This window comes from Ursus maritimus, unplaced genomic scaffold (genome assembly GCF_017311325.1).
Source record: "Ursus maritimus isolate PB19 unplaced genomic scaffold, ASM1731132v1 scaffold_35, whole genome shotgun sequence".
NCBI classification, from domain to species: domain Eukaryota; kingdom Metazoa; phylum Chordata; class Mammalia; order Carnivora; family Ursidae; genus Ursus; species Ursus maritimus.
In genome coordinates, this window is record NW_024426119.1 from 581,065 (window position 1) to 608,416 (window position 27,352).

General features: G+C 41.7%; 1 protein-coding gene across 1 annotated transcript in view; it reads left to right on the forward strand.

Moving 5' to 3' along the window:
* Positions 1–2,557: 2,557 nt before the first annotated feature.
* AVEN (apoptosis and caspase activation inhibitor) overlaps positions 2,558–27,352 on the forward strand; it is a 162,218-nt gene continuing 137,423 nt past the window's right edge. The window contains exon 1 of the mRNA XM_040620427.1: positions 2,558–2,815. Coding sequence (XP_040476361.1) covers positions 2,573–2,815 — 243 coding nt within the window. The 5' untranslated portion in view covers positions 2,558–2,572. The remainder of the gene's footprint in view (positions 2,816–27,352) is intronic.

The window sequence follows — 27,352 nt, forward strand, 5'->3', positions numbered from 1 at the left end:
GCACAGCGAAAAGGACACATCTGTTGTTAGTATCACCATCTTCGCATTTAGTGCTTACCTAGAGGTGGGATTACTGAATTTGAGAGTTGAGCATGGGGATGAATAACTTAATCCTGGTGCTACTGGCCATCTTAATCTCACAAGTATAGACGTGGAAAAAAATGAAGAAATAGGGTTTGAAGAAATAAAACAAAGGGAAAGACTGGGGATCAGTGGAGAGGGAAAAGAAAAAGTTGATGTACTGTGCAAGAATTAACAGTGTCCACTGACACTGGGATGCCTGGGTGGCTCAGTTGGTTAAGCATCTGCCTTCGGCTCAGGTCATGATCCCAGGGCCTTGGATCGATTCCTGCATCATCATCATCATCATCATCATCATCATCGGGCTCCTTGCTCAGCAGGGAGCCTGCTTCTTCCTCTGCCTGTCGCGCGCTCTCTCTCTCTCTCTCTCTCTCTCTCTCTCGTGCTCTGACAAATAAATAAAATCTTTAAAAAAAACAAAAAATAGTTTCCACTGACAAAAATGTTCATTATTAAGACAAGTTATACAAAAAAATATATAATACAATGTTAAAAAATACTGTTATGCTGACAACCTTCCCTGACACATCTCCCCCAACACTGTATTCCCCCTTTTGACCAATGGCATCATTAACTACCACCAAGCAAGAAACCTGGGCATGACCTCTAACTTCGCACCCTCTGCCCACCCCACTTACAACTAACTGGTTATGAGGTCCTATCAATTCTCTCATTATTTGCGTCCTTGGCTCTCAACTTAATTTAGGCCCTAATCATTTGTGGCTGGGATTATTCCAGGAGTTTCCTAATGGCTCTGCCTAGGATTCTAATTCTCTACAGAATGATTTTCGGAGTGTAGTGGTCAACAGCATAGACTCTGAAGCCAGACTGCCCAAGGTTCCAATCCAATTACATACTAGCTGTGTCATCAGGGAAGTTCCTTTGTTAGATCCTTCATCTGTAAAACGGGGCTGACACTAATATAACCTCATAAGGCCGCTGCGAGGTTTAAGTGAAGTGTCATATAGGAAGTGTTCAGAACCACGCTCTGTGTCACTATGTTTAAGATTGTTTCTCTGCAGTTTATAATTCTTCAGTGGTTCCCTCTGTCTAGAAAGCTCCCATATCCCACTTATTAACCAAACTCCTGCTTAACTATTAGGCCTTGGCTCAAGGGTCTATTTCTCATAAGGCCTTGGACTACTCATTTAGGCATGGGTTTTTTCCTTTCTTTGGGCCTTCGCCTTGAACCTTTCATTGCACTCAGCACACTAGTGCAATCTTTAATTTTACAAGGTTATCCTCCTTAGGGAAAATGGAAAGTGAGCTACTTGAAGGCAGGGACAGCGGGCCCCCCCCTTTTTTTTTAATCTCCAGGACCATGCCGTGTGCCTGGCACAGATAGACAATTAGAAGCAATGAACAGTGTTAAGTATATACGGATATAAGATAGTACTGGGAAGGGGGAAAAAGCATTTGTTTTGCTGTGCTGATTGGATGATGGCAGTTTTAACCCTTGTTTTTTAAATTTAAGGTGGTTTCTGTAATACAAAGTTAAAAATGGCTTCCATGTATCCATATAACCAATTGCCCTTCTTCCCCCTGGTTAAAAGAATAGACTGGACAAAAAAATGGACTACTATGTAGTAATAAAAAAGAATATAATTATCAAATCATGGATGAGTCTCAAAAATTTCTACTAAACAAGTGACACACACACAAGAATAGACTGGAGAGAGCCCGCTTGAGTTAAAATGCCAGTTCCACCACATAAGGCAAGTTGTTTAACCTCTAGGGCTGCTTCCCATCTACAAAGTAAGGATGACAGCAGCACCCACCTATCAGGGCTGATCCTAAGTGTGAGCTAACGTAGTCGTTCCTACAAAAGTTCCCTCGAGGACTCGGGCCCTTCGTCCATTACGGTTTTGCCCTGTGCTATCCCAGTTGCTCGCTGCAGCCACACCTCTCACCTGAGACCCACCCTCTTCCTCCACACCTCCTCCTGATCCCTGAATTCTGAATAATTTTAATAATTATACACATTCATTCTTGAAAATGAGATTAAAAGAAAAAAAAAGGAAAAATTAACTCAGTGAGAGTCTCACCATACAGTTAACCTCTGATTACATTTTGGTATATACGTTTCAGATTTTTTAAAAATGCAAATACATTCGTATTCGTATTTTTCTTCTTTTTAACAAAAACGAGTTCCTGTTATACAGTTTAACCCCTCCATTTACTTTCTAACCCATCTCTGAGCCACGAGCCCTGCCCTACACCGGCCGTTTCCCCCATTTCTCGCTCCCACGTCGGGCTTTTTCCTCCGAAGCCCCAGCGTTCCCCGGGCCCCGGTTCCGGCCCCACCTGCCAGGCCCCGCGCCGCCCCGCCCCGCCCCGCCGCGGCCGGTTTCCACCCCGGCCCCGCACCCCGCGCTCGCCGCCACCGGGGGCCCGGCGCTCGCGGCTCCTCCGAGCGACCCGTTTCCGGTGAGGCCGGGGCGTCTCCGCGGCCGTCAGGCTCCGCGCGCTCAGCACCGCCGGCGGAGGCCAGATGCAGGCGGAGCGAGGAGCCCGGGGCGGCCGCGGCCGCCGGCCCGGCCGTGACCGGCCCGGTGGGGACCGCGACCGGGCGGGAGCCGCGGTGGCAGTGGCGAGAGGCGGCGGCGGCGGGGACAGTGGCGGCCGCCGGGGTCGGGGCCGGGGCTTCCGAGGCGGCCGCGGCGGCCGAGGAGGAGGCGCCCCACGAGGCGGCCGCCGGGAGCCGGGAGGCCGGGGCGCCGGGGCCCGAGCGCCGGTAAGAGGCGCCGGCTGGGGGCCGGGGCTGGGAGGGGCGGGCCGCGAGCCGGGAGCCGCAGGCGGCTTGCGGGACGCGCGCGAGCTGGGCGGTGGCGCCTGCGCCTGCGCGGGACGGGCGGAGGGCGGCGGGGGCGCGCGCCGGGTGCACGTGGCGCGTGTAGGGTGAGGCCCCGGCTGCCCGAGGGGTCCGACCCGGAGTATCTAAGAACCCCGAGGCCGGGGCTGCGTGTGAGGGCTGCAAGGCTGGCGCGCCCGTTCGATGCGGGTGCGGTGTCCGTGCGATTGACCCTCACGGGGTGCGGTGCGGCCGCGGCTTGGTCGGGAGGGGCTGAGACTTGGGCAGCCTACAGTACGGGCGGGCTTTCCTGTTATTAGGGGGGAAGGGGTTTTGGGGGGGGCGTTGTTGTGTTCACTGTGCAGGCCCAGCACCCGGTAGGATAATAAAGGGTTTCTGAATGGAAGAATGTCCCCGACGGACTGGACTCCAGAGTATTTCGGGGTCGGGTCAGATGCAGAGTCCTCTTTTATCCTATAGGTATAGGAGTCAGGGGTCCCTGGCCTTCGTTTTTCAACATTTTCCATCTGGATGTTTCAGCATCAGGTCTGAGTTTTAACAGCGATGTGACCGACCTTCTTCACACAGTGATGGGAGGACGCCTCTTCCAGGCAAACTCTTACTCCGCTGATACCGGCTAAAGGGGTTTCAGTGCAGTCTCTTTATTGTAACTAACGTGCGCTACAAAACTGCCGTCTATTTGAATTCTCGCCTGCATAGATTTAAAACAATTTTTGGTTGAGGCAAAATTTCCTGTTCCTGAAATACTTGGAGTAGCTTAAGTGCACAGTAGGTAAGACGTCCCTAGAGAGAGTAATTGTACAAAGCTTGAAAGAAAATTAGAAAACTTAAAATTTAATGTAACATATTTAACCTGGTCAGGATTAAGGTAGGTAATAAGTAAAATTTGACTGTGGTATGAAGAAATTCTTAGGTTCAGTTTAACAGGAATGACCTAAACTCAGATCAGTCTAGTGGATACTACATAACACATTTTGTCCTTACAGCTTTATACAGTTGACTCTGGAACAAGATGGGTTTGCAGGGCTACTTATATGGGGATTTTTTTTTTTTTTTGATAATGTTAATGTATTTTCTCTTCATGAATTTCTTAATGTTTTCTTTACTTTATTCTAAGAATACAGTAACTAATACATATAACATACAAAATATGTCTTAATCGACTGTTTATGTTATTGGTAAAGTTTCTGGTCAACAGTAGGTTATTAGTAGTTAAGTTTTTAGGGAATCAAAAGTTATACATAGATTTTTTCATGGCACCCCTATCCTGGGAGGTATGCGAGGCTCAATTGTATGCACGCGTGCGCGCACACACACACACACACACACACACATATAATATATATATAAAAAACCTGATTGCAACTTTATTTCTTAAACAACTTAAGGTTGTTTAAACTTTAAAACAATGTCATTTTATATCTATTGTATATATAAATTCTTCATTTTTTAAAAAATTATGTTCAATTAGCCAACACAGTACATCATTAGTTTTTGACGTAGAGTTCAACGATTCATTACTTGCGTGTAACACCCAGTGCTCGTCACAACATGTGCCCTCCTTAGTACCCGTCACCCAGTTACCCCATCCCCCCACCCCCGTCCCTTCTGTAACCCTCAGTTTGTTTCCCTGAGTCCAGAGTCCCTTGTGGTTTGTCTGGGTTAATTGACTTGCCTAAGCGTTTATAGCTAGTGTCAGAGCGGGGGTTTATACCAAGCTGCTTTTGACTCAGCTCTGTTTTATCTCTAACATTTTTGTGAACCAGTCACCACTTTACTGAGAACGAGGTAGACACTCCGGCTGCAGGGATCAGGTTTTCATTCTAACTGTAGTAATAGTACTTTGGTACTGATTGAAGTGTCTGGTGCAAAGGCCTTTAATAACAAGTGTCGTTAACGTCTTGGGTGAATGAAGGTGCTCTGTCCTCATCTCTGTGGAACTAAATTGGGTAAAATGGTGGTATATTGTGTAGAGAGTAAATAATATGTTTTTTGATTTACATTATATTGTAACCAATTCTATTAACATTTTAGGCTTTATCCCTTTTTGGGATAGCCTTAAAAAATATCCCATCTTATATTTTCTTTTGGGATTTTTTTCATCACCCCGTTTCATGGCTCGGCATGTCAGGGTACGTGAGTGTGTGGCACGGCGCTTGGGCCATCACCGAGAGCTGCGGACGCCAGCGCTTTCACGTCTAGTACCCCTGCCCTCGTCTTGCCAGTCAAAGCTGCACGAAGAGACGTTGGAGGGATTGTTCCCTCATTTGGGTTTGGTCTGTGACCTCTAAGTTCCTTCCACTTCTTAGATCCTGAAGTACGAGTCATCTTTAGGCTTGCTGAAAATATGATTCTTGGTGCCTAAGGATTAAGTGGGACAAGACTGATTGCCCTGCCTGAGGCCTCCTTGTTCTCATGCTCCATGTTGCATTTGTGCCCCAAATGAAGGGTAATTGAAATGATCGGAAAGAAAAAATTCATAATAGAGGTTTAGCCATCTAAGGACCAGTTAGTCACCTAACTCCAGAATTTAATACTATTTACGCCTTTTGCTTTGTACTTTGGACCACTACACACACCATGTGGCTGGTAAATGGAAATCAAGACGAACTACAACTAAACAACTTCTAGACAAGTCGTACACCGAGGGAACTTCGCTGAGCACGTTATGCCTGCTAGTCTCTTGCACTTAAATCACTCCCTCTGTAGACAGCATGAACCCTAAGTTATGGAGTTTGGGTAAGCATGTCATAAGGCTAATTATCTTCATTGAATATCCACTAGAAGCCTGGTATTGCCCTGGGTGTAGTAGTTAACTTAAAGAAAATGCTAGGATTTGTTAGTATTAAACTTTTCTTTTTGATGAGCCGCTAGCAGAGAGGGGGCCAAGGCCTAATGGCAGTCCTTGGAATCTTTTTTTCTTTTTTCTTCCTTGTAGTAATGCTAGTACCTCACATTTATTGAGCACTTAGTGTGAGGTGAGAAAACCAAGGCACAGTTAGATAACTCACAGTTAGGAGACGTTAAGTAACTTAACCATTATCACGCAACCAGAAAATGGCAGAACTTGAATTCGACTCAGGCATTTTGGTTCCAGAACTGTTTTTTCAGCTACTTCCCTAAACTGCCTCTGGAGTGACTTGAGATTTGAAAAGGGACGTGTGGCAGGCTGTTGTATGATCCTTTCACATACTTCTGTTTTCCTGATGTCCCAAAATGGTATAAGGATTTAAAGTAGTACCGGTATCATATTCAGTGATTGTGGATGACAGCAGAGCCTCGCTTTCTTGTGCCACGTTTATATGGCAGCTGCTTTTAATCATTTCTAAATTATCTACGTCCAGTAAAAGGTAAGGCAGCCGTGTATAGGTGCATTAAGGAGAGTAAGAACTTGGAGGTATTTTTTTTTTTCCAACCAAACTTTTGCTTTGCAAACAGTAATATAAATCCTTTGCCTTAATAATAGTTAATCCTAGATGCCCTTGACATTTTCATTGCTACTGTTTCAGTGAAAGGGAAATCTCTGACTTTGACGGTCAAGTTTCCTGTGGACCTGGAGGAAGAAAAGATGTCCAATCCAGGTTGCCGGCAGGTTTCTAAAGCGCTTGCTCCTTCACGGTTGCTGAGAGGAGTCGGCCTCCTTGTGTCAGCCGGACGGAGGCCGAGGGCCTACTGAAGTGCGCACTTGACAGCCTCTAGGCTGTATGTCCCCCTTTTCAGGAAGCCTGAAGTAAATTCGGTTAGAAACCGAACGTGCTTAAGTGTCCTAGGAGAAAATTGCGTTGAGATGAGCTCTTGGTGAGGGGGCCTGGCGGGCTCGGTGCGTAGAGCGCGGCTCTCGCTCTCGGGGCTGAAAATTCAAGTCCCATGTTGGGTGTAGAGATTACTTAAAAATACAGTCTTTAAAAGGAAAAATAAATTAGTTCTTGGTAGTCCATGGACTTGGCCCTTTCCTCTGCTGCTGGCATCTCTGTCCTTGCTCACGTGTGCTGTTCCGAGGCCTGCTTTTCTCACGGACCTTTATATCACTTACATAGTTCCGTTATGACACTTTTTGCTAGTATTCTGCTGAAAATTTTTTTGATAAATTATGTATGACTTGTACTTTAACATTTACGGCTAACATTTTTATCAATGGTTCAGATGGTTTCGGAACATAAAATTTGCAGCATATTTTATACTTGACATTTTAATTAATTAATTGTGTACGTGACTTTTTTTTTTTTAAGGATTTTATTAATTTATGTCAGAGAGAGAGGGAGAGAGCACGAGTGGGAAGGAGAGGGAGAAGCAGATTCCCTGCTGAGCAGGGAGCCCGATGCGGGCTCGATCCCAGGACCCTGGGATCATGACCTGAGCCAAAGGCAGACACTCAACTGACTGAGCCACCCAGGTACCCCTATATTGGACATTGTGAAGAGAACTGTCACACAATTCTTATACCTGGATGGAGTCTAAATACTATAGTGATTTGATATTCGCCATCATCCATTTAAGAATCACAGTAATAAGTTCTTCAGCCGTGAGAAGATTTACATTATTTCTTTTTTTTTCATGTTTTAATTCCACATCTTCTGTAGAATTTTATCCAAGGTAACATATTTTCAAACCTGAAAACTTTTTAGCAATCACTTCTGCTTCCCTGTAACAAATCTTGATTTTTTTTAATTTTAATCTTGTAACCTTAGAGCTTGGGTGTAAAATTTTTTTCTTTTCTGTTGAATTAAGATTACATTGATTAATATACAACTTATTTTGATTAGCAATTGTTACACATAAAGGTAAAATTTTATTGTAAATAGATCTCATTTTCCCTAATGAATTTATGTAGGTATCTGTGGATGAATATTGCTTATTCCTGAATGAAATAGGATTCAGAATCAATTCTCTTCCTAATTTTTATTTTTATCGGTGTAAGGACTGAGAAACATTAGTAGATGGTAATGGTTGGAGTTTTGTCATGTGTGTCACTCAATTCTTTGAATGCCTTCCTAATTATATACCGAAATCATTATTATAAAATTTTTTTTTAATGATCTGTCAGCTGACAACTGGATTAGGTCCTCCTTCAATTTTGTTGAAAGCAAAGAATTGGAAACTTCCTTGGGAAGTTGGGAAAGGACTTATTACTCGGTCTTTAGAGTTACACTTTCTCAACAACTACACCTATATTTCAAATTATCCTTTTGCTTGGGGTCTCAGGGAATACACCACAGAGTGAGAATGGCCGAGAAGGGGTTGCCGGTCCTCAAGTGCTTTCTAGGACGGCTTTTGGGAAAGAGCTTGGACATTGACTTGAGTATCTGAAACTTAAAAAAATCCTTGCTCATGTGTTTTTTGAGTAATCTTCATGAATCCCCAGGTATATATCTATACTCCATTTTTGGACTGTTGACTAAGATCACATTGCTTACTTTTTTTTTTTTTTAAAGGAAGATAGTTTATTACATGTATTTACCCAGAGAGTTGGTTATGTTTTATTTATTTTTCGCGTGGTGGCTATGCACCACTTGCAGAAAATGGTTTCCAATTGTTGTTATTCTTAACAGTGTCACCATCTTTGTTTTAACTGATGCTAGGACGAGAAATGGCAAGCTCATAATTCAAGACCACCGGGTCTGTTTCCTGGGGAATTAGTTACTAAGCCATTGGACTTCTCCTGTTTTCTCTAGGAAAAGTAGTAATTATTTTCCATAGTACTGGGGGAGTGAGCTTTAGAGAGGCTGTCTAGGTCATTTGGTCCTATCCACACCACAGCATGACTTTCTAGATGTTTTTGTTCTGCTTTACTTTTTTTTTTTTGAGTAAATTCTACCTGCAACATGTGGCTTGAACTCGCAATCCCAAGATCAAGAGTTGAACCCTCTGCGCACTGAGCCAGCCAGACGCCCCTCTAGACTTTTTTTAAGTTGGCTCCATGCCCAGCATGGAGCCCAATGCCAGGCTCAAACTCATGACTGTGAGATCGAAACCAGAGCCAAGATCAAGAGTTGGACACTTAAACCAACTGAGCCACCCAGGTGCCCCCTCAAGACTTTTATAAAAAAGAAATTAAGTGGTCGGAAATGTGTTTTCTATTCAGGTGTCACTGTTTCCCGATGCACTTTGAAATATCAAAGGGAGAATAAAGACCATACTGACACATAATTATTTCTCTTTTGTAGATACTAGTGATGAGCTTATTGGGGCATTGGATTCATTCTTTTTGAAATTTCATTTTTTTCATTAGAAGTCATTTGTGTATGTGTGTGTGCGTGCATGAGTACTAAGAGCAAATGGTTTAATACTGTTAACTTTTTTTTCTTTTGGATGGAAATACTCAACAATTTTGTTGGTTTGAAAATTTTCTATGAAGGTGTCATGGAGCAGCGCATGGGTAATTGATATAGATAATATTTCACTTTTGACACAAACAGGGTTGCTAGAGGGGAGGTCGGTGGGGGGTTGGGGTAGCTGGGTGATGGTCATCAGGGAGGGCAGTGATGTGCTGAGCACTGGGTGTTATATGCAAGTGATAAATTATTGAACACTACATCTGAAACTAATGATGAACTATATATTGGCTAATTGAATTTAAATAAAAAATTAAAAGAAAAGATAATGTTTCACTTTTGAATGCGTGCCAAAGGATGTTGCCAAGAAACACAAGCCGATGTGCTTCATTTTATCCTGATGTCGCTAGGGTGCTGTTGTAGAATTTGGTCAGCCAGTTTGTCCATCAGCCGTAAATTGTTTACAAAACAATTTCTGTACAAACAGCACTCCCAGGGATACTGTTCCCTACTGTCCATGTCATGTCATTGATATGTGCAAACAGCAGGGAAATTAAAAAATATGTAGGAGATTGATAGAACTCCCTGTTCATTCTATACTTATACTTAATCTGCCCTTTGTGTCCTCTTGCTATTAAGGACTGATACAAATACGTCTGAGCAAAGCTTTTTTTTTTTTTTAAAGATTTTATTTATTTATTTGTGAGAGAGAGAGCATGAGCAGGGGGAGGGGCAGAGGAGTAGACTCCCTGCTGAACAGGGAGGATGGGGACACAGGGTGCTGTCCCAGGACCCTGGGATCATGACTTGAGCTGGAGGCAGATGCTTTAAGCAAGTGAGTCACCCAGGCATCCCTCAATACTTCTTTAGTACCAAGTCAAACTTGTGTTGAGGGATAGCAAACATATTTTAATATTAACCTAAGCAAAGCATAATTGAGATGACAGGACTGTTACCAAAAATTCATATATATTCTTGCGTTATCCATACTATGATTCCTGTATATCTGTTTTCAGCTGTGGGAAGTTACTAATGTTGAGAGATTTTGTTAATGCATGTGTATTCTGTGAAATAATTAGTCACCATATTTAGGTTTCTATAATCTCTGGCTTGAAAGATCATTAACAGCTACATTTTGGGAAAACTTAAAGTATTTAGTGAGTATTCATTCTCAAAGTCCAGTGCAGTGTGGGTTTCATTTAAATAGTGGATTTGGAATCTATGATTTTATTGTTAATCATATCCCAGGAGCTGGCTTCATGATATTGAAGACTGAGATATTTCACCCTTAGTTTTTCCTTTTACTACAAGACTGATAATAAAATAACACGTCTTTGTTTGATACTTGGGCTAATTAAAGCCTAGTCTTACTGAAAAAAGCTTAAACTCTGTTACAGATATATAAACCTCAAGTCCTTCCAAAGAAGTTATAAGTTTTTTGGGAGCAAAGCTTGATGGCAAATGAATATTTTTCGGAAGACAAAGCTTGGCTTCCTGTTTTCCCCTACTAATCTTCACATCATTTCCAAGTTGTGTTTTGCTTTGCTGCTTCTTTATTATGCCAGTATGAATTTGTAGAACAATTCCTATTAAGTTTTAAAAAATATTTTTCTCCTCTTTACAGCCAAGAGAATCATTGAATTAAGAGGTGACCGGAAAATGTTATTTTAAGAGCACGTATTTTACAAATTCACTGGAAGGAAAAATTAAGTAGACAAGTTGATTTTTCATTTTATAAGATGGAAGTAGACCTAAAAGAGATGGTTTTTACAGAGTTGGCAGGGAGGGGGCTCGGGTTTGTGCCTCAACTGTGTTCCAGTTGACTTCCTGGCAGGCAGGGAGGGGAGAGGAAAGTGCCGTTAAAGCGTGAGGATTAGTGTCTGCTCTGGTGCCTGGCACCACAGTGATTACCTGCAGAGTGGGACCCCTGGAAGCTTATATTAGAGCTGAAGAGTTACAGACAGATAGTAATTATTATTTCAAGGTCCTAGTATAAGTTTACAGACAAATGGATAAGTAGGGTATACTTCCTCAAAATCTAAGATTTCTGCTTTTTTGCCTCTCTTTTCCTTTTTTTCTCTCCTTATCTTTTCCCCCTACTAGTGTTGTTTTTTAAGCTTTCTTTCAGGGAGAGAAATGACATGGTGGTCAATAATGGGTGTTTTGGGGTCTAATAGAAACTGGTTATAATCCTACCTTCTAACTCCCCAGTTACTAAAGTATCTGAAAAGTTGCTTGAGCTTCCTGAAACCTCAGTTTCCTCACTTGTAAAGGCGATTAAGAGTGTTTACCTTACACAGATGTTGTCAAGATTCAATTAGATGAACACAGCAAAAGGTAGTTTTTATATTTATAGTCACTCTGCCACTCTGGTGTCCTCCTGCGTTCAGGGTCTTCTCAGAATGTGCAGGTCAAATGCAAAACTATACACTCGTTCAGATGTAACAGATGAACACACACATACATAGAATATTTAGAATTTATATTACTTATTGAGTTTATATTACTTATTGAATATCATTTAAAATTTCCTTAAAAGCTTTGAAGCATTAAGTCTTCCAGCCTTTACTGAGGGACTTGCTGTGTATGTGTTGGAGTATGTTTTCACTGCTGTGGCACAAAGTTTGTAACTCTATCTTATCCTTTCCTTCCTGCTTGTATGAGACTCTAGGTCTGCCAGAGGTAAGAGATTAGGGCCTTCTCAGATCTCTCCTGGTCATGCCGCAGAGTTGCATATGTGCATGGCCTTCTAGATTCCCAGGAATATGTCAGAGTTTTACAAAACCCTCTTGGACATCTCATTCCCCAGTTTTACCTTGTAAGTTTGTTTGTCAGTCTCTTTTGAGGCCCACCTGTTACCACTGCCTCAGGCAGCTATGGTTTTAAACTTTTGCTGTTGATTGTTTTTCACAAATTCCCTGGTGATAGGGCTGTTCACACAGAGCGAGCTCTGAATCTGGTTGAATGAAGATAAGACCTGAGAGTGGAGCTTTTCACAGAGCTGCCAGAGAGATCAAACAGTGACAGCTCTTTATGGAGGGGACTTTCAGCAAGCTTTTCTGCCCTCTTTAGTGGTTCTAAGGCTGTTGTTTTTCTCAGTCACCGTAGCTGTGAGCCTGTTGGTTTTCAAAGCTACTGCAGAGTTGGGCAGAGTGGGATGGGAATGGGACAAGTTGCAGTTCTTACAGAGATTTAGCTGTTTTTCTTAAATAAACACTCCTTGGATTGTTGTTGCAAGTCTTTAGTTAATTTAAATTGTTACACACATCATTTTGTGAAAATGTTGGCACCTAATTTATATTTTTTACTACATTCTGGGGGACATGCACTTATATGTGCTTGATACATACTACATCATGATCTCCATTATGTAATTTCTTCAATTCCAAACTTATCTCACGTATGACCTCTCTCAACATGCCTTCCTTTGGTTAAGTGTCCGACTCTTGATTTTGGCTCAGGTCATGATCTCAGGGTTGTGGGATTGAGCCCTGCACTGGGCTCACATGCTGGGTGTGGAGTCTGCTTGGGATTCTCTCTCTCCCTCTGCCCCTCCACAAAAGAATTAATCTGTTTCCTTTCCTTCCCTTTTATATCAGTGATACAAGTATCTCCTAGATCTAAAAGTTTTACCTATTCTACTGTTAAATGACAGAAAAATACCAAGAAAATAAAAATTACCTATAAAATTACCACCCAGAAATAATCACTGTTAACATTTTGATGTACGTTTTTTTCCACAGAAAACTGGAAAGATATCATGATATGACTTTTAAGGGAAAAAAGATAATATTATGCTTATGTAAAAATTATAAGATACATGCATGTATTAGGATCCTAAAAGGATATAAATACATATCAAACTATTAACTGTGTTTGGAATGGGAAAAATATAGGGATTATGTGGAACTTTACCTTTTTTTTTTAATTCAAATTTTTAAATGTGTACGATCAGGAACATAAATATGTTCTACTTTGAAAAGAAGATTCTACAAATATACTTTGATTATAAAATAAGGTGAGGCAAGTAGGTAAGAGGATGCATATAAAAATAATAGGGATTATTATATATGCTGCATATATAAATAATAGGGTGATGGGATTTTGTGGTGTCATGCACTGTGATAAGTACAAACAAGTTTCGTGGGATCAGATGATCCCTTGAGTTTAAACAGGCTTGATACCTGTCTCTATCTCCTATTTCTTTCTCTCTTCATACACACACGCTATTCAACACAGGGCTTGAACTCACAACCCAGAGCTCAAGACCTGAGCTGAGATCAAGAGTCGGATGCTTAACTGACTGAGCCACCCAGGCATCCCTTAAAGATTTCTTTAATCTTTAAGAGTAAATGGGAGACATAATACCCTTTTACCCCTAAATACTTTGGTGTGTATTTCCTAAAAGCAAGGAAATTTCATACAACCATAGCACAATGATTGCAATCAGGAAATTAACATTGACAGAATACTATTATCTAACCTTATTGAGATTTTTGCCAGTTAACTCATTAATGTCCTTTATCAGGCTTTGAATCTTGAGGCAATGACATATAGATGTGGGACAATTAGAGATTATTCATTTTGGCGGTTACCATGGCATCCTATCTAGTCTATTTCTGTTACGTTACTGTATCTGAGTTCTCAACAGCCTGTTTCCTGACTTGTGTTTTCCTCCAGCCTCTAGATTTCTCATCAATTTTAGGAGCTGCTTTAGAATTAGGAAATTCTTTTAGTAAATTCCTTTACTGCTGAAATTAGCCAGAATTCTATAGTTTGTAACCCACATTCTACTGTTAAACTTTTCACACTTCCCATTTTTCAAAATCTTATTCCTCCTGTATTGAACGCTCAGTTCAAATGCCACCTTTCTCTGTGAAGCTTCTGGTTTTCCTCAGTTAGCAATGGTGTACTTCAGAAACGTAGTACTTACTTTAATCCCTCAATTTATTACAGTTTAATTACTTACTTCTCGTATGTCTGTTTCATTAATTATAAGCTACCTGAGGGCCTGTATATGACACAGCACTGTGATTTTCAGAAAGAGTTCCGTAAATGTTTGTTGAATGACTAATAGCATTGAGAAGGTAATTTGGAGGGTAAATGGTGCAAGCTAGAGGGAGTGTGTTTTTAGGCAGTGTCATTTTGGGAGTTCAGGTCAGGAGAACCCTTTATGTCTCATTTGCATTTGTTACACTATTTAAAGTATTCTTCTTTTCAAGGTTGAAATCTCAGTAGCTAAAAAGATTGTTCTCCCAAGGGCCAGATTTATACATGAACATTAATTCACATTGGATTATATATTCTCCTAGTTCTAAGTCTATTAAACTTTATAATTCAATGCAGACAACAGATATTTTAAATTGTGAGACTAAAACAGGAATTATAGTATCCGGAGATTTTTTTCCCCCTAAGTAATCTCTACACACAGTGTGGGGCTTGACCCTTGGCCTTGAGTTCGAGAGTTATATGCTCTGTCGGCTGAGCCAGCCAGGCATCTCGAGAGATCTTTTATCCAGAGAACCTCTTTTCACTATTTTGTTCTCTTTTTATCTGGTTAAACTCAGTTTGCTCTATATATTAATCAAGCTTTATTCTTACCTCGTCTACACTTTGGATTCCTTGCCATTTTTATCTTTGCCGTTTTTGGGGGTCAGTTATTAAATTAAAAGGATATTTTTAAAAGCTGATTATCTAATTCTATATTTTTTATTATGATATTTGAAATGTCAGACTCCATAAGAAATTTTAGGGTTCATTTTATGTTTTTTTTTTTTTAAAGATTTTATTTATTTATTCGACAGAGATAGAGACAGCCAGCGAGAGAGGGAACACAAGCAGGGGGAGTGGGAGAGGAAGAAGCAGGCTCCCAGCGGAGGAGCCTGATGTGGGGCTCGATCCCACAACGCCGGGATCACGCCCTGAGCCGAAGGCAGACGCTTAACCGCTGTGCCACCCAGGCGCCCCCATTTTATGTTTTTTCCCCATAACTATTTCTTAAACGAGTTGGCAAGAGAACATATTTGTTAAAAACTAGAATTTATTCATAAAAACGTGCTGTGTTTATTTTATATAGAAAATAATGGGATTAGAGAAATCTTTTTTTAACCTAGCAGGGAAGAATGAAAGCACACCAGCATTTTGTTAACGGTCCTTTATGCTGTAAAGTTAGATCAGGACCTAACCCAGGCCTAAGCATTCTTGAGGATCAAATTTTATTTTCTTATAATTTTCTGATAATTTTTAAATTTTTACACACATCCTTCTAGGTAAAAGATACTAGCATCATAGCAACACTTTTAAAACTGTGGGGAACATAGACAAGTATCCAGTATTTAGAGACATTTACGTTTTTAGCATAATGGTAAAATTTTAGAGTAATAACAGTAGTGATACAAAGGCCCTCCGTTTTGATGATGGCTAATTGTATGCAGTTTGTGGCAACTGGTATTCTCTTTTCTGGACTGTTTTGTGCCTGCGTTTTTAAATTATTATGATTAATTTTGTTTCTTTTGATAAATGGAAGTTGTGGGTTTTTTATTAGCTTTAAAAAATGATAGAAACAAATTAGATTGCTTAAGAATATCCTAATGAAACTACATTATAGAACAAGCCTTTAAAACTATGTGGGTTTGTTGTTGTTGTTGTTACTGTTGTTTTTTAAGATTCATTTATTATTTAGGCCTTTTTAAGGATACAGCCAAGTAGTTGGTGGTGACATTAATATTTGAACTTGAGGTTTCTGACTTCTAGAAGGAGATTTAACATTTTGTTATGAGTGATCAAAACGATGAATTGTGAATTTTTTTCCTCCTAGAACAATTGAGTACTTTTCATGTTTTCCCGTCAAACTTAAATGTCTTTCTTTTTCATATAGCAAATGGTGAGGCTGTACTGAATCGTAGTTCATCCTCTTGGTCTGCTGACTTAAGCCTTTCTAGTTTATTCAGTATAGATCTCATTACTCTTTGATAGCAAAAGGTGGAGTAGTAAAATATGGAGATGGAAATTTAAGGTTTTCCACCAAATGACTGAGAAATTGAGATTTCTCACAGAGAACAAATTAGTAGCTGCCCAAGGAGAGGGGGGTGGAGAATGGGCAAAATGGGAAGGGGAGTGGGAGGTGCAGGCTTCCAGTTATGAAGTGAGTAGGTGATGGGATGAAGGGTACTGAATAGGGACCGTAGTCAGTGATATTGTAATAACATATGGTGACAGATGGCAGCTACACGTGTGGTGAGCACAGCCTAGCACACAGACTTGTTGAATTACTATGTTGTACACCTGAAAGTAATGTAACACTGGGTGTCAACTATACTTCAATTGAAAAAAGAAATTGAGGTTTCTGCCCAGTATCCTAAAGTCTGGGTGTATGGCTTCACCGCACGGTACTCCCCAAGCTGTTAAAACCATACTCCCATTCCCAAATTCTAGCTCCTTAAACATAAGAGGTTCCGAGTGGGCTGCTGTGGTATGTGATATTAAAAAGACTCGGAAAGTTTTGCATCCATTTGCCTTCTCAATTTTTCAGTTTCTTTTTCTTGTCTCTAAAGTTGGGATGTCTATAGCAAACAAGTGTTAATTCATTCTCATTTCCTCTCTCACAGAACATTTAAATGTGAAAATTCTTTAAGAGAACGCTCGATTTTAGAGTGCCATCATTCTAGTTTATAATTAATTAAATCATCCTGTAGGTGAAATAAGTGTTAGCGTCACAGTGCTCTGTAAGGACCCCTCTGGAAACAGATTGCTTAGAAGTGACCAAAATGCCGATGCCTCATTCCGCTTTGCAAACAGTTTTAATTGAAGGATTTTTAGCCATCAGAAGTGAATGGTAGAATTAAAAGCAAATGCGTAAGTGCTTTCTGGTCTAATCAAGTAAAGGACAATCAAACCATCTGTCAGATGAAGGTTGAACTAGATGTTATCAACTCCTATCAACTCCGAGGCCCTTGTCCAGCTTCCAAACAATGGAAAGAAAATTCCGGGCCACTCCCAGGCCTCAGGTGAAGCCCAGAGCCTGTGTCCGCCGGCAGCTGAAGTGAAACCAGCAAGCAAATCACAGTTTTACCAGTGAACAGCAGGTGGGGTAAGCAGTCCAACATTTTTCCAACGGGAGTAACACTCGTTCCCTGCTTTAGTCAGTACTCAAAACGACCATGTTCAGACCTTTGCCGAGCCGATCAAAACCACAGCAACAGCAGCAAAATCTTAGTAGTAATTATAATTCTTTACTCCTCTATTTTGATGTCTTTCTAGATTGTTAATATTACTGCAAACCAGCCTGGAAAATCTGAGACACACTCCTCATTCTCTTTCGCGCCTCTCCTCCCCTTGTTCTGTTGGACGAGTACAGGCTTACCCACAGAGAGAAAAGGAGTAGGGATCAGAGAAACAAGTTCCAGAAGGACCCCTTTTGGTGATGGGGCGTCTCATCTTGGAGAGGTGTGGTCATTACCTCTGCCTGGTCATCAGCGTGAATGTCGTGATGAAGTGTAATTCAGGGTAACTAGCGCACCTGTGAGTGTAAGCTGTGTTCAATGTTTTATCCCGACACAGGTATTTCTAGATGAAACTGTTGACGGACACGGACTTGGATAAACTCCAGATCTGGTATTACTGTATTTGTGAAATTCCAGTATAGTTTCATTTATTACTGAGCACTAATGTCTCGGTGTCAAGGGAGAACTGTGTCTACAGAATAAATTTTGTGGAATAAATGGCATACTTAGGGAGTTCTTTTTCTTTTGGGTTATTAGCCTCTTTTGATATATTGACTTTTGTTTACACTATTTTCTTAATTTTTTGGATTGCAGAAACTGAGTTTATAGCCGCAGTTTATGGGCGTGGAGACGTGTTGATGCCATAGCGTCCATACCTCCCCGCTCCCGAAGCTAGGATGTCTTTAAACACACATTTATTTTAAAAGAACAAATTGAAAAGGCGTCTTTCTTTTTTAGTGCAGGAGCTGACTGAATACATTGTACAAACAGACAGTTGGGCCGTGTGCCTCTCTCTACACGTATACTCATATATTAACAAATATATAACTTGTATATTAATATGCTATTTGGAAGCTCTTTATAGTCCCAGCTTTTGCTTTTTGCTTGTGGTAATTTACATGACTTGATAGTTTTCTGTAATGAACATTCTCTGGGCAAGATAGCTTTCCCTTGTTGTTTTTTGACCTAATTGATCACTCATGGTGTTATGGGCTGCATGTTTGTGTCCTCCTCCCATCCCCAAGTTGTTGTTTTGAAGCCTAAACCCCCCAGGTGATGGTATTTGGAGATAGGGCCTGTGGGGAGGTGATAAAGGTTAAATGAGGTCATGAGGGTGGGCCCTTTCGCTGATAAAGTTGGTGCCCTTATAAGAAGAGGCAGACAGACCAGAGCTCGCTCTCTCCTTAGCTGTTGGAAGGTTACGGCGGGGTGGTGGCCGTGTAAGAGCCAGAAGCTGTCCTCACTGCACGTGGAAACTGCCGGCACCTTGACCTTGCGACTTTCCAGCCTCCAGAATTGTGAGCAATACACGTCTGTTGTTTAAGCCCCCCCATCTGTGGCATTTTGCTGTGGCAGCTTGAGGTGACTAGTACAGAGAGCTAACTCTGTAACCATAAATAGTTTTTTTTTTTAAACAGCAGTTAATGTGAAGATTTCAGATGAAGTAAAATAAGAAACTGACAGGAATGTAGTGGGAAGGCCGCCTGTTACTGAAATGAGTAGCCCAGCTGGTTTTTGCTGTAGCTTACATGTTATCAATTCTTTGACTCCTAATCATTTGATTCTGTTCTTATTCGTGATTGTGTACTTCACGAATATAAATAACAGTTTTTTTCCTTTTCCTTTAATTGGCATGTGGTAGAAACGCCAGCTGATGCAGGGTTAAAAGCGCTCTCCTGCTCGAAGCAGGAGGGTTCTTTCTGCAGGCACTGCACTCGTCTTTACTGTTGCTGTAACAGGTTGCTGCAAACTCACTGGCTTAAAGCAACGCACATTTATTATCTTCTAGTTCTCGAGTCCCTGTGTGCGTCTGTTTCACTGGGCTAACATCAAGATGGTGGTAGGACTGTGGGTTTTTTTTTTTTTTCCTGGAGGCTCGAGGGAGAATGTGTTTTCTTGTCTTTCCAGCTTCTAAAGGCTGCCCACATTCCTTACCACTGAGCTCCCTTAAATTTCAAGCCAGCAACATAGCAGCTCTGACTTCTGTAGTCACGTCTCTTTCCCTTTTCTCTTTTTCTGCCTCCCTCTTCTACTTCTAAGGACACCTCTACTTACATTGGGCCCACCTGGATAATCCAGGGTAATCTCCCTATTTTCGGGTCAGCTGATTAGCCCCTTAATTCCCCTTTTCTGTGAACCCGACATATTCATGGTTTCAGAGGATTAGGACTTGGATAGGTTTGGAGGAGGCCGTTATTCTGCCTATCACAGACAGACGGTATGATCTACTTAAGATAGTGTAAGAAAACTTTGTTTTAAAGTTTTGTCCATCTTTTTCTGGAAGAATCCTGCTCTGTGTTTCTCAAGTGTTTAAACCCATGCCCTCTTTTGAAAAACCAAAATCTTGTATATTCTATTGTCAATAATAAACATTATGGGAATACCTTAAGGGGGAAAAAACCTAACTAGACTGTCAACCCCTCCACCCAGCCACCCCATCCTGAGAGCTAAACGTGGTTTATTACACCTATACTTAGCCTACATCTGGGCCATTGTTTCAGACTTCTGGATTGTTTTAGTCTCTGAAATAGAGTGTTCACACTTTTATTCAGACTTAAAATCTGTGTCGTGTTTTTTTATTCTTATCACCAGCTCCATTTCCCGCATAATAGTAATTATTTGATATTGCTATTGTGAACTTAAAGAGGCCTAACAAATACTTTCTAAACACATCTATATACTTAAATAGTAGCTAGAGGCAGATAATGCTTGTTCAGAAAGCGTAAAAGACCTGCAATCTCAACTGCTTAGTTGGTTAGAAGTTAATTTTCAGTCTCGTTGTATCAGCTGAAACAACTCAGAGCCATAGGGCAAGGTGATTGCTTTTGCTGCCATGTGATCTCAGCACGTATCCTGCAGGGATATACCTAAGTAAGTGGGGGGGGGGGGCTTAAAAAATAGACTTCTAGACTTTTTAGAACAGTTTTAGATCTAGAGAAATTGAAAGAATAGTATAGAGAATTTTTGTATATCCCATCATTAGTTCCCCTGTGATTAACCCCCACATTATTAGGTTACATGTGTTCCGTACAAGTAATGAAGTAGTGTTGATGTATTATTAACTATCTCTTGGTTCCAGTAGAGGGGGTGCTCCTCTACTGGAATTTGTCTCCTCTTTCTTTCAAGATTAGACTGAGGTTATGGGTGTTGGGAGGTAAGGTACCACTGCCCTAACCTATCAAGTGCACGTACTATCATTACTGATGCTGACCTTGATCACCTAGCTGAGGCAGTGGTCAGGTTTCTTTACTGTAACGTTATTCCCATTCATCTTCTGTACTGTATTTTCTGGAAGGAAGTCACTCTGTGCGGTCTTTGAAGATGAAGAATCTATGTAAATTCTTCTGCTTGGGAGACTTGTCTTCCCCATTTATTTATTTAATTTTTTTTATTTTTTAAAGATTTTATTTATTTATTTGACAGAGAGATAGAGACAGCCAGTGAGAGAGGGAACACAAGCAGGGGGAGTGGGAGAGGAAGAAGCAGGCTCATAGCGGAGGAGCCTGATGTGGGGCTCGATCCCATAACGCCGGGATCACGCCCTGAGCCGAAGGCAGACGCTTAACGACTGAGCCACCCAGCCGCCCCAATTTATGCATTTAATTTATGCCAGTGTGGACTCAGTGGGTAGTTATTTTCTACTGTGGGCTATAATCCAATAGTACTTTATTTTGTTGTTCAAATTGTTCAGCTCTGACCATTAGGAGGTCTTTCAGTTGGCTCCTGTGCTCCTGTGACTACCCTCATCAGGGGTCTGCGTGTGTCCGGCACCTCTACTTTCTGGTATGACTAGATACTAGGTGCTCTAGGTTATCGTGTGTATCTTCTGCCCAGTCCTGGAATCTGCCATTTTCCTAAGGGCACAGGGCTATATTTTATACTGGATCCTGTGTCTTGATCAGTCCCATGAACAGTTTGACCAGCTGATCGTGTCTACCATTGCAAACACGGAAAATAGTATCGAGTTGATGCTTATATATAGTAATGTGTGAGCATGTGTGCAAATCCTCATTTTAAAGCTGAATAGTAAATGAAAACAAAGTAACAGGAAGCTCTCACGTGAATCTATCAAGTATGGCTCACTCAAGCAGAGAAGAATTATTTCAGGTGACTCTAAAATGGTACTTTGGCTGTGTATCCCTAGTTGGAGAAATCCTAAGAACAAATGTACTTCAGAGAGCTTTTAAACTGCATTCAGTATTCTTAGTAGTGATATTGGTATTATTATGTTGAAAATATTTCATATATATTGCAGGGTAAAGGAAATAGTTATATTGTTAGTAAACTAAAACTAAAATTGTTAGCAAGTAAGGTTTTCAGAGTAAGAGAGATGAGAAACTAATCTAAAAATTGCAGCAATTAAGTAAAAAACATGTACTCTTAAGCTTGAATTCAAGTATCTGTATGAATTTAGACTTATCTTAAGTATGTTTTCTACTGAAAAAGCATAGACACAAAGACAACCGAGTTACAGTGAACACTCTTAGCGCTCAGATTATAGTTTCTAAACAGCATTTCCCACTTTAAAAAGACCTGGCATATTCGAGAAAAGCCTGATTCCAGGTGTACGGCAGAAAGCAAGAATGCTATCAAAGGTTCCTGGCGCTCACACTGGATGGGATTATTTGAGCATCAATAAGAGTAAGAAACGCAGTAGATTGAAAGACAGCAAATATGAGTTTTTGATACCCCCCGCCAGCCTGATTGGTTATCTTTGGAGGCTGCTCCGTAGCAATGCACAGTTCCAAACATAGATAAGGGGAGGGAAAAGATTGAGCAGTTATCCTTTCCTGAATGAACTATATACTTTGGAGAACCAAATAGTTGATGATGAGATTTTTTTTTCCCCCCAAGAAATACATATTGCACTTAATGCTAAAGAAATGCTAGAATTAGCAAATTGCCCCTTTTCAGCTCCTAGTGAACTAATCTAAACAGTAACCACTAATGGGTGTTAAACTGGACTGTAATCAGGCCACTAGATAGAGTTGCTAGTGTGTGGAAATAAGTGGGATAGAACGAGTTAAAGGACAACATAAGCAACAGTTGGCCTTGTTTGAATCCTCGTTCTTACAAACCAAATACAAAAGAAAAGATTTGAGCTAATTGGAGGAAATTTGAGCACAGATCAGGTCCTGTTAAAGGATTATTGTTTCTTTTGTTTGGTATGGCAAAGGCATTGTGTTTTTATATTTAAGGTTTTTAGTGTGAGATACATAATGAAATATTATGGGTGAAATGATAGATGTGAGATCTGTTTAAAAATATTCCAGAAAACAATACACTAAAAAATATGTGTGCACATGGGTGTGTGTGTGTGTGTGTGTGCGTTTGAGGAAGCAGAGGGTGATAGATAAAAATGAGACTGGCAAATTATTCATAATTGTTGAAGCTGTGTTATGGGTACCTGGGGATTTAGTGTTGGCAGATTTTTATAATAAAAATACAAGTTCAAAAGCTAAACGTAGTCTATCACTTTTTTTCTCTAGTAGAAAAGGAGTAATTTGGCATTTGAGGGTATTTATGTTATATAAGTATTGTTTTGGGGATGGATTAATGAATGAATGAATAATGAATGAATGCTTCATTCATCTTCAAAGTCATGATTTGACTTTGTATTGACTTCATGAGCTGTTGAGACTGAGTATGCAGTGGATTGGAACATTATGTTTAGCTCTGAATCTGAAAGTAATTTTTGTGGTTGAGATTGAGAGTGAGAAAGATGGTTAGCTCAAACCTTGCATTTTTCATGTCTCTATAGCTCTCCCGTCACATTTAGGATAAGATCCAAATTCCTTACCATGCCGTGTAAAGCCCTTCATGATCTGACGCCTGCTTGCTTCTTCTGTCTCATTATTGCCCTCTTTCCTCCAAGTTCCATCCAGTGTAGCCAGCATAATGACGCTGGCTCGGTTTTTGACCCTTCTCTCCTGAGGGCCTATGCACCTGCTGCCTGGAACATTCTGCCTTTATATCCCCAAATCCTTGCATGGTTTGCTTCCTTACCGTATCAGGTTCTCTGCTTAAATGTTATCTCTGAAGAGATTTTCCTGACTATTCTACATCAAATCGTGCCCTCATCGTTCTCCAGCTTCTTACCCTACTTTATGGTATTTGTCACAACCTGAAACAACTATGTTTTTATGTATTTATGTAATATTATGTATTTGATTGTTGTTTGATGACTCCACAAGGGCAGGGAATTTGTCTTGCTTATTCCTGTATTCCATGTACACGAAACAGTGCCTGGCAGAGTGTAGGCTCTTCGTAGATCTCGGTCACATGACCGAATAGTGGATTTTGTGTTTAAGCACGGCATTATTTCCAGTATTCTGGAAACATTCACGTTCATTTTCTGTTAGCAGGTTTATGCTTTTCCTATTACAACTCAAGGCAGTGAAGGGAGGGTAGGTTTGACTGTACATCTGAAACTAAATCCACTCTCTGGGCTCCTCTCTGGATACAGTCCTCTATTTTGTCATCAATGAAAAGAGCCAGAATGGGTTTAAATGTCTGCTAAAGAAAGAAGCCTCTAACACACGCTTTCTTCCTTTGATGCCCTCAACAGCCTGAACCTGTGTGGGTTAGTCTTAGTCACGCTCAACATGCCTAACGAGCAGCTGTTTGCAATGAACAGTTAACCACCCACCTGGCCTCCTAAGCCTGGTGCGACTGGAGGGGAAGGCAGGAGACTGAGGCTTGTGGAGCGCGGGGACTAGAACAGGACGATGTGCCAGAGGTCAGGTCGTTTTTTTCTTTCCCTCGGTCTTTCTTAAGGATGTGCAATAAATGGTGACAGCTAGGCTGAGCGTAAAGCATGTGCACTCCATGTCACGGCTTTAGGAGAATCCGGGATGGGGTTTTCTCTGCCCTGGCAATACGCTCAAGTGGAAGGCGAGAGGTGGGCTAGCGCCTCAGCTCAGCTGTGGAAGCTGCCAGAACACAAAGTGGGAAGAGGGGTGTTGCCTCAGCACCTAACAGGAAAATTACCGGAGGACGTGACGGAGATGAAGTCAGCTCCCCAGGGCCTGTTTCTCCCATGGATTGCAGTGAGAAACTGGGGATGACCCGAGGACTCAGGAAAGTCAAGATGGCAGTTGGGAAGGGAATGAAAGCCTGGAGAAACCACCTGTGTGGGGGACCCATGGGGTGAATTCCTCCTTGTTTTTCTTTTCTCTCTGGCCGGGAACCAAGGCAGGCTCTCAGAGCTGCAGCAGTGGTGCAGAGGGAGCTAAAATCCAAGAAAAATCCCATCTTTCTGGCCGGAAGAATGGGGAAATGCAAGCTGGAAGGTGTGTAGGGGTCTCTCCCTCCTTTTATTTCACGGAGAGAGACCCCTTGGAGAGCTAGTGTGGCCGGTGGTGCTGGCAGCTAAAGTGCCTTTCAAAATCCTGTTTTTCTGGCCAGGGGAACCAGGAAGTGGGCCCTTGCAGTCCAAAAAGTGAGAGGCTGCCTGCTTTAATTTCCTTATCACTTCTCTCTCTGCTTTGCCCCATGAGGGGCCATGCAGGGAGCTAGACCAACAAGAGAAATCCCACCTTTGGGCCAGCAGGTTGGGAGAATCCTAGAGAGGAAAGAGCTGGAACAGGGTCCTGTGTGTGTGAACTGGCCTGAGGCTAGGACTTGCCCTGCGCTGCACATGGTGGGGCGGGGGATTGGGGGGAATGGACTCAAAGCCGTGTAGCAAAAGCCTTGAGAACTTGAGTGACCATGGAACCATGGCCTGCAGAGGAGGAGGGAGGACTTGCTGTCTGAACCTCCCCAGATCGGTTGCCTGATCAAACAGAATCCTAACGCCCTTCAGAGGATTCGTGACAGGACTCAGAGTTCACACGACTTCATATTCAGGATGTTATCCTGCATTTAAAATTTCACAGTGTTGCAGAAAAATGTGACCAATTCTTGAGACAAAACACAGTCAACAAATGCCAACTCCAGGATGATCCAGATACTGAGATTATCAGAGACTTTAAAGCAGTTATAATAACTGCTCCATGAGTTAAACTGTCCTGAAATGAATGGAAGGGTAGCTCTTCTTTTAGGAGACAACGTGGGAGAAAGTGTTTGTGACCTTGGGTTAGGCCAAAATTTCTTAGATATAGCACCAGAAGCATGATCGGCAAAAGGAAAGTCCAACATATCAACTGTTTTTCATGAAAAGATAACCACAGAGGGCATGTGGGTGATCTCTGGACCTTCCGCTCGGTTTTGCTGTGAACCCCAAACTACTCTAAGGAATAAATTCTAAATATCAGAGAGCGGGAGAAGTATTGTCAAGTCACATATCCAACGAAGGACTTCCATCCAGAAAACACGTAGCACCTTCAAAATCCAGGAAGACACAACCCATTAAGAAAAATGGGAAAAAGATTTAAATAGACAATTCGCCCATGAAGACATGTTAATGGCAAATAGCTCCGGGATGCTCAACAACGTTTGTTCTCAGGGGAATGCAAACTAAAACCACAAGAAGAAATCGCTGTCTGACTAGTGGGATGCGTAGGAAATGACAGAGCCAAATCCCAGCAGCTTCTTACCCTGTTAGACATACGCTTATCCTGTCATGTAGCAACCCCACCCTTGGGTATTAATTACTCAGACGAAATGAAAACTTACATTTGTGCATGCTCACGGTGGCTTTTTTATCATTGCCGAGAGCAACAGCCCAAATTCTGTAACTGGTGAATGGATACTCAAACTGTGGTACGTCCACACAGGGCACCACGATTTAGCCAGAAAAAGGCACGGACCGCTGTTGATCACAAGGACGGATCTACTGTGAATGTACTTTCAATGAAAGAACCCTTGGAGAGGGGGCATGATGGGAAACTTGGGGCCGATGGGACTGTTCTGTATCTTGATCGTGGTGGTGGTTTTATGACTACATTCGTCTGAACTAGAACTTGGTATTTTACCCTGTGTAAGTGGAACAAAAGGAAATAATTATTGGAGAGCCATCTCATTGTAATTTTCATCAGATCCTAAAAGGGTAAGTTTTCCAGACCGAGAGGACTATCATTTACGACGTGAAATACTTTGTCAGTGAGGAAGTGAGGTCGCCAGCCCTCCTCGGTGGCGAAAGAGAAGAGCCTGCCCGTTCGGCAGAGTTGTAAGCCTGTGACTGCCTTTTTTTCAAGCAGGGTGTGTGCTTGAGCTCGCAGAATCTACCGCTCTGCACCGGGACTCCGTCCTGGGAGAATCTTACTCTTGCTGCTTTGTGAGTGGCTTCAGGACCATTAGATGGAAGAATACACGGAGTTTCCCTTTCTCTCTTTTGCCTTCATGCACCGAATTGCTGTGGCTAAAGCCTGAAGCTGGTCTTGGGGCTGTGTAGAAGGAAGCAAGGCTTACCCGGCTGGCGATTGTGACCTTTTCTTCAGGGCAGACCTTCTGTTTCCCAGGGCCCTCTTCCTGTCCCTTTTATTCTCTAGGGCTGTCTCTGAGACCCAGCGCACTCAGAGCTATCTTAATGATATCTCACACTCCGGGCAGTTTCTTTTCTTTTCTCCTTGTCAAAGTTATGATGACAGTGTCGTACTCTCAGGGAAGGGCTCTGAATTTCCAATTACTTCAGTCTCGTCAATGTTGCCTCTGCAGAAATCCCACTGAGGGTACTATTTGGAGGCGATGTGCTAAGCACGTTACAGGAATAGACAGCATTTTCATTCTGCCGCAGCTAGAGCTCATGTCCTAATAGGCTTTAGCTTTTTCAAGTTTATTCTTCTTGAGGGTTTCAATTAGGATTTTAAATCCACAGGCCTCCTTGTTAGAAGAAAGCAATACTAGAGTTTAATTTGCGCCTCTTTCACAAAGGAGTATTTGGACAATGTTGTTGGGGATCTTGAGAAGGTGGAATGAAGTGTTGCTTTAAATTTCTGTGAAGACTGATAAATGGTCTCACGGTTGTACAAAAGATAAGGTGATGCTAGCACTGCCAACGCCAAGGGAATTCTAGCAAACTGCGG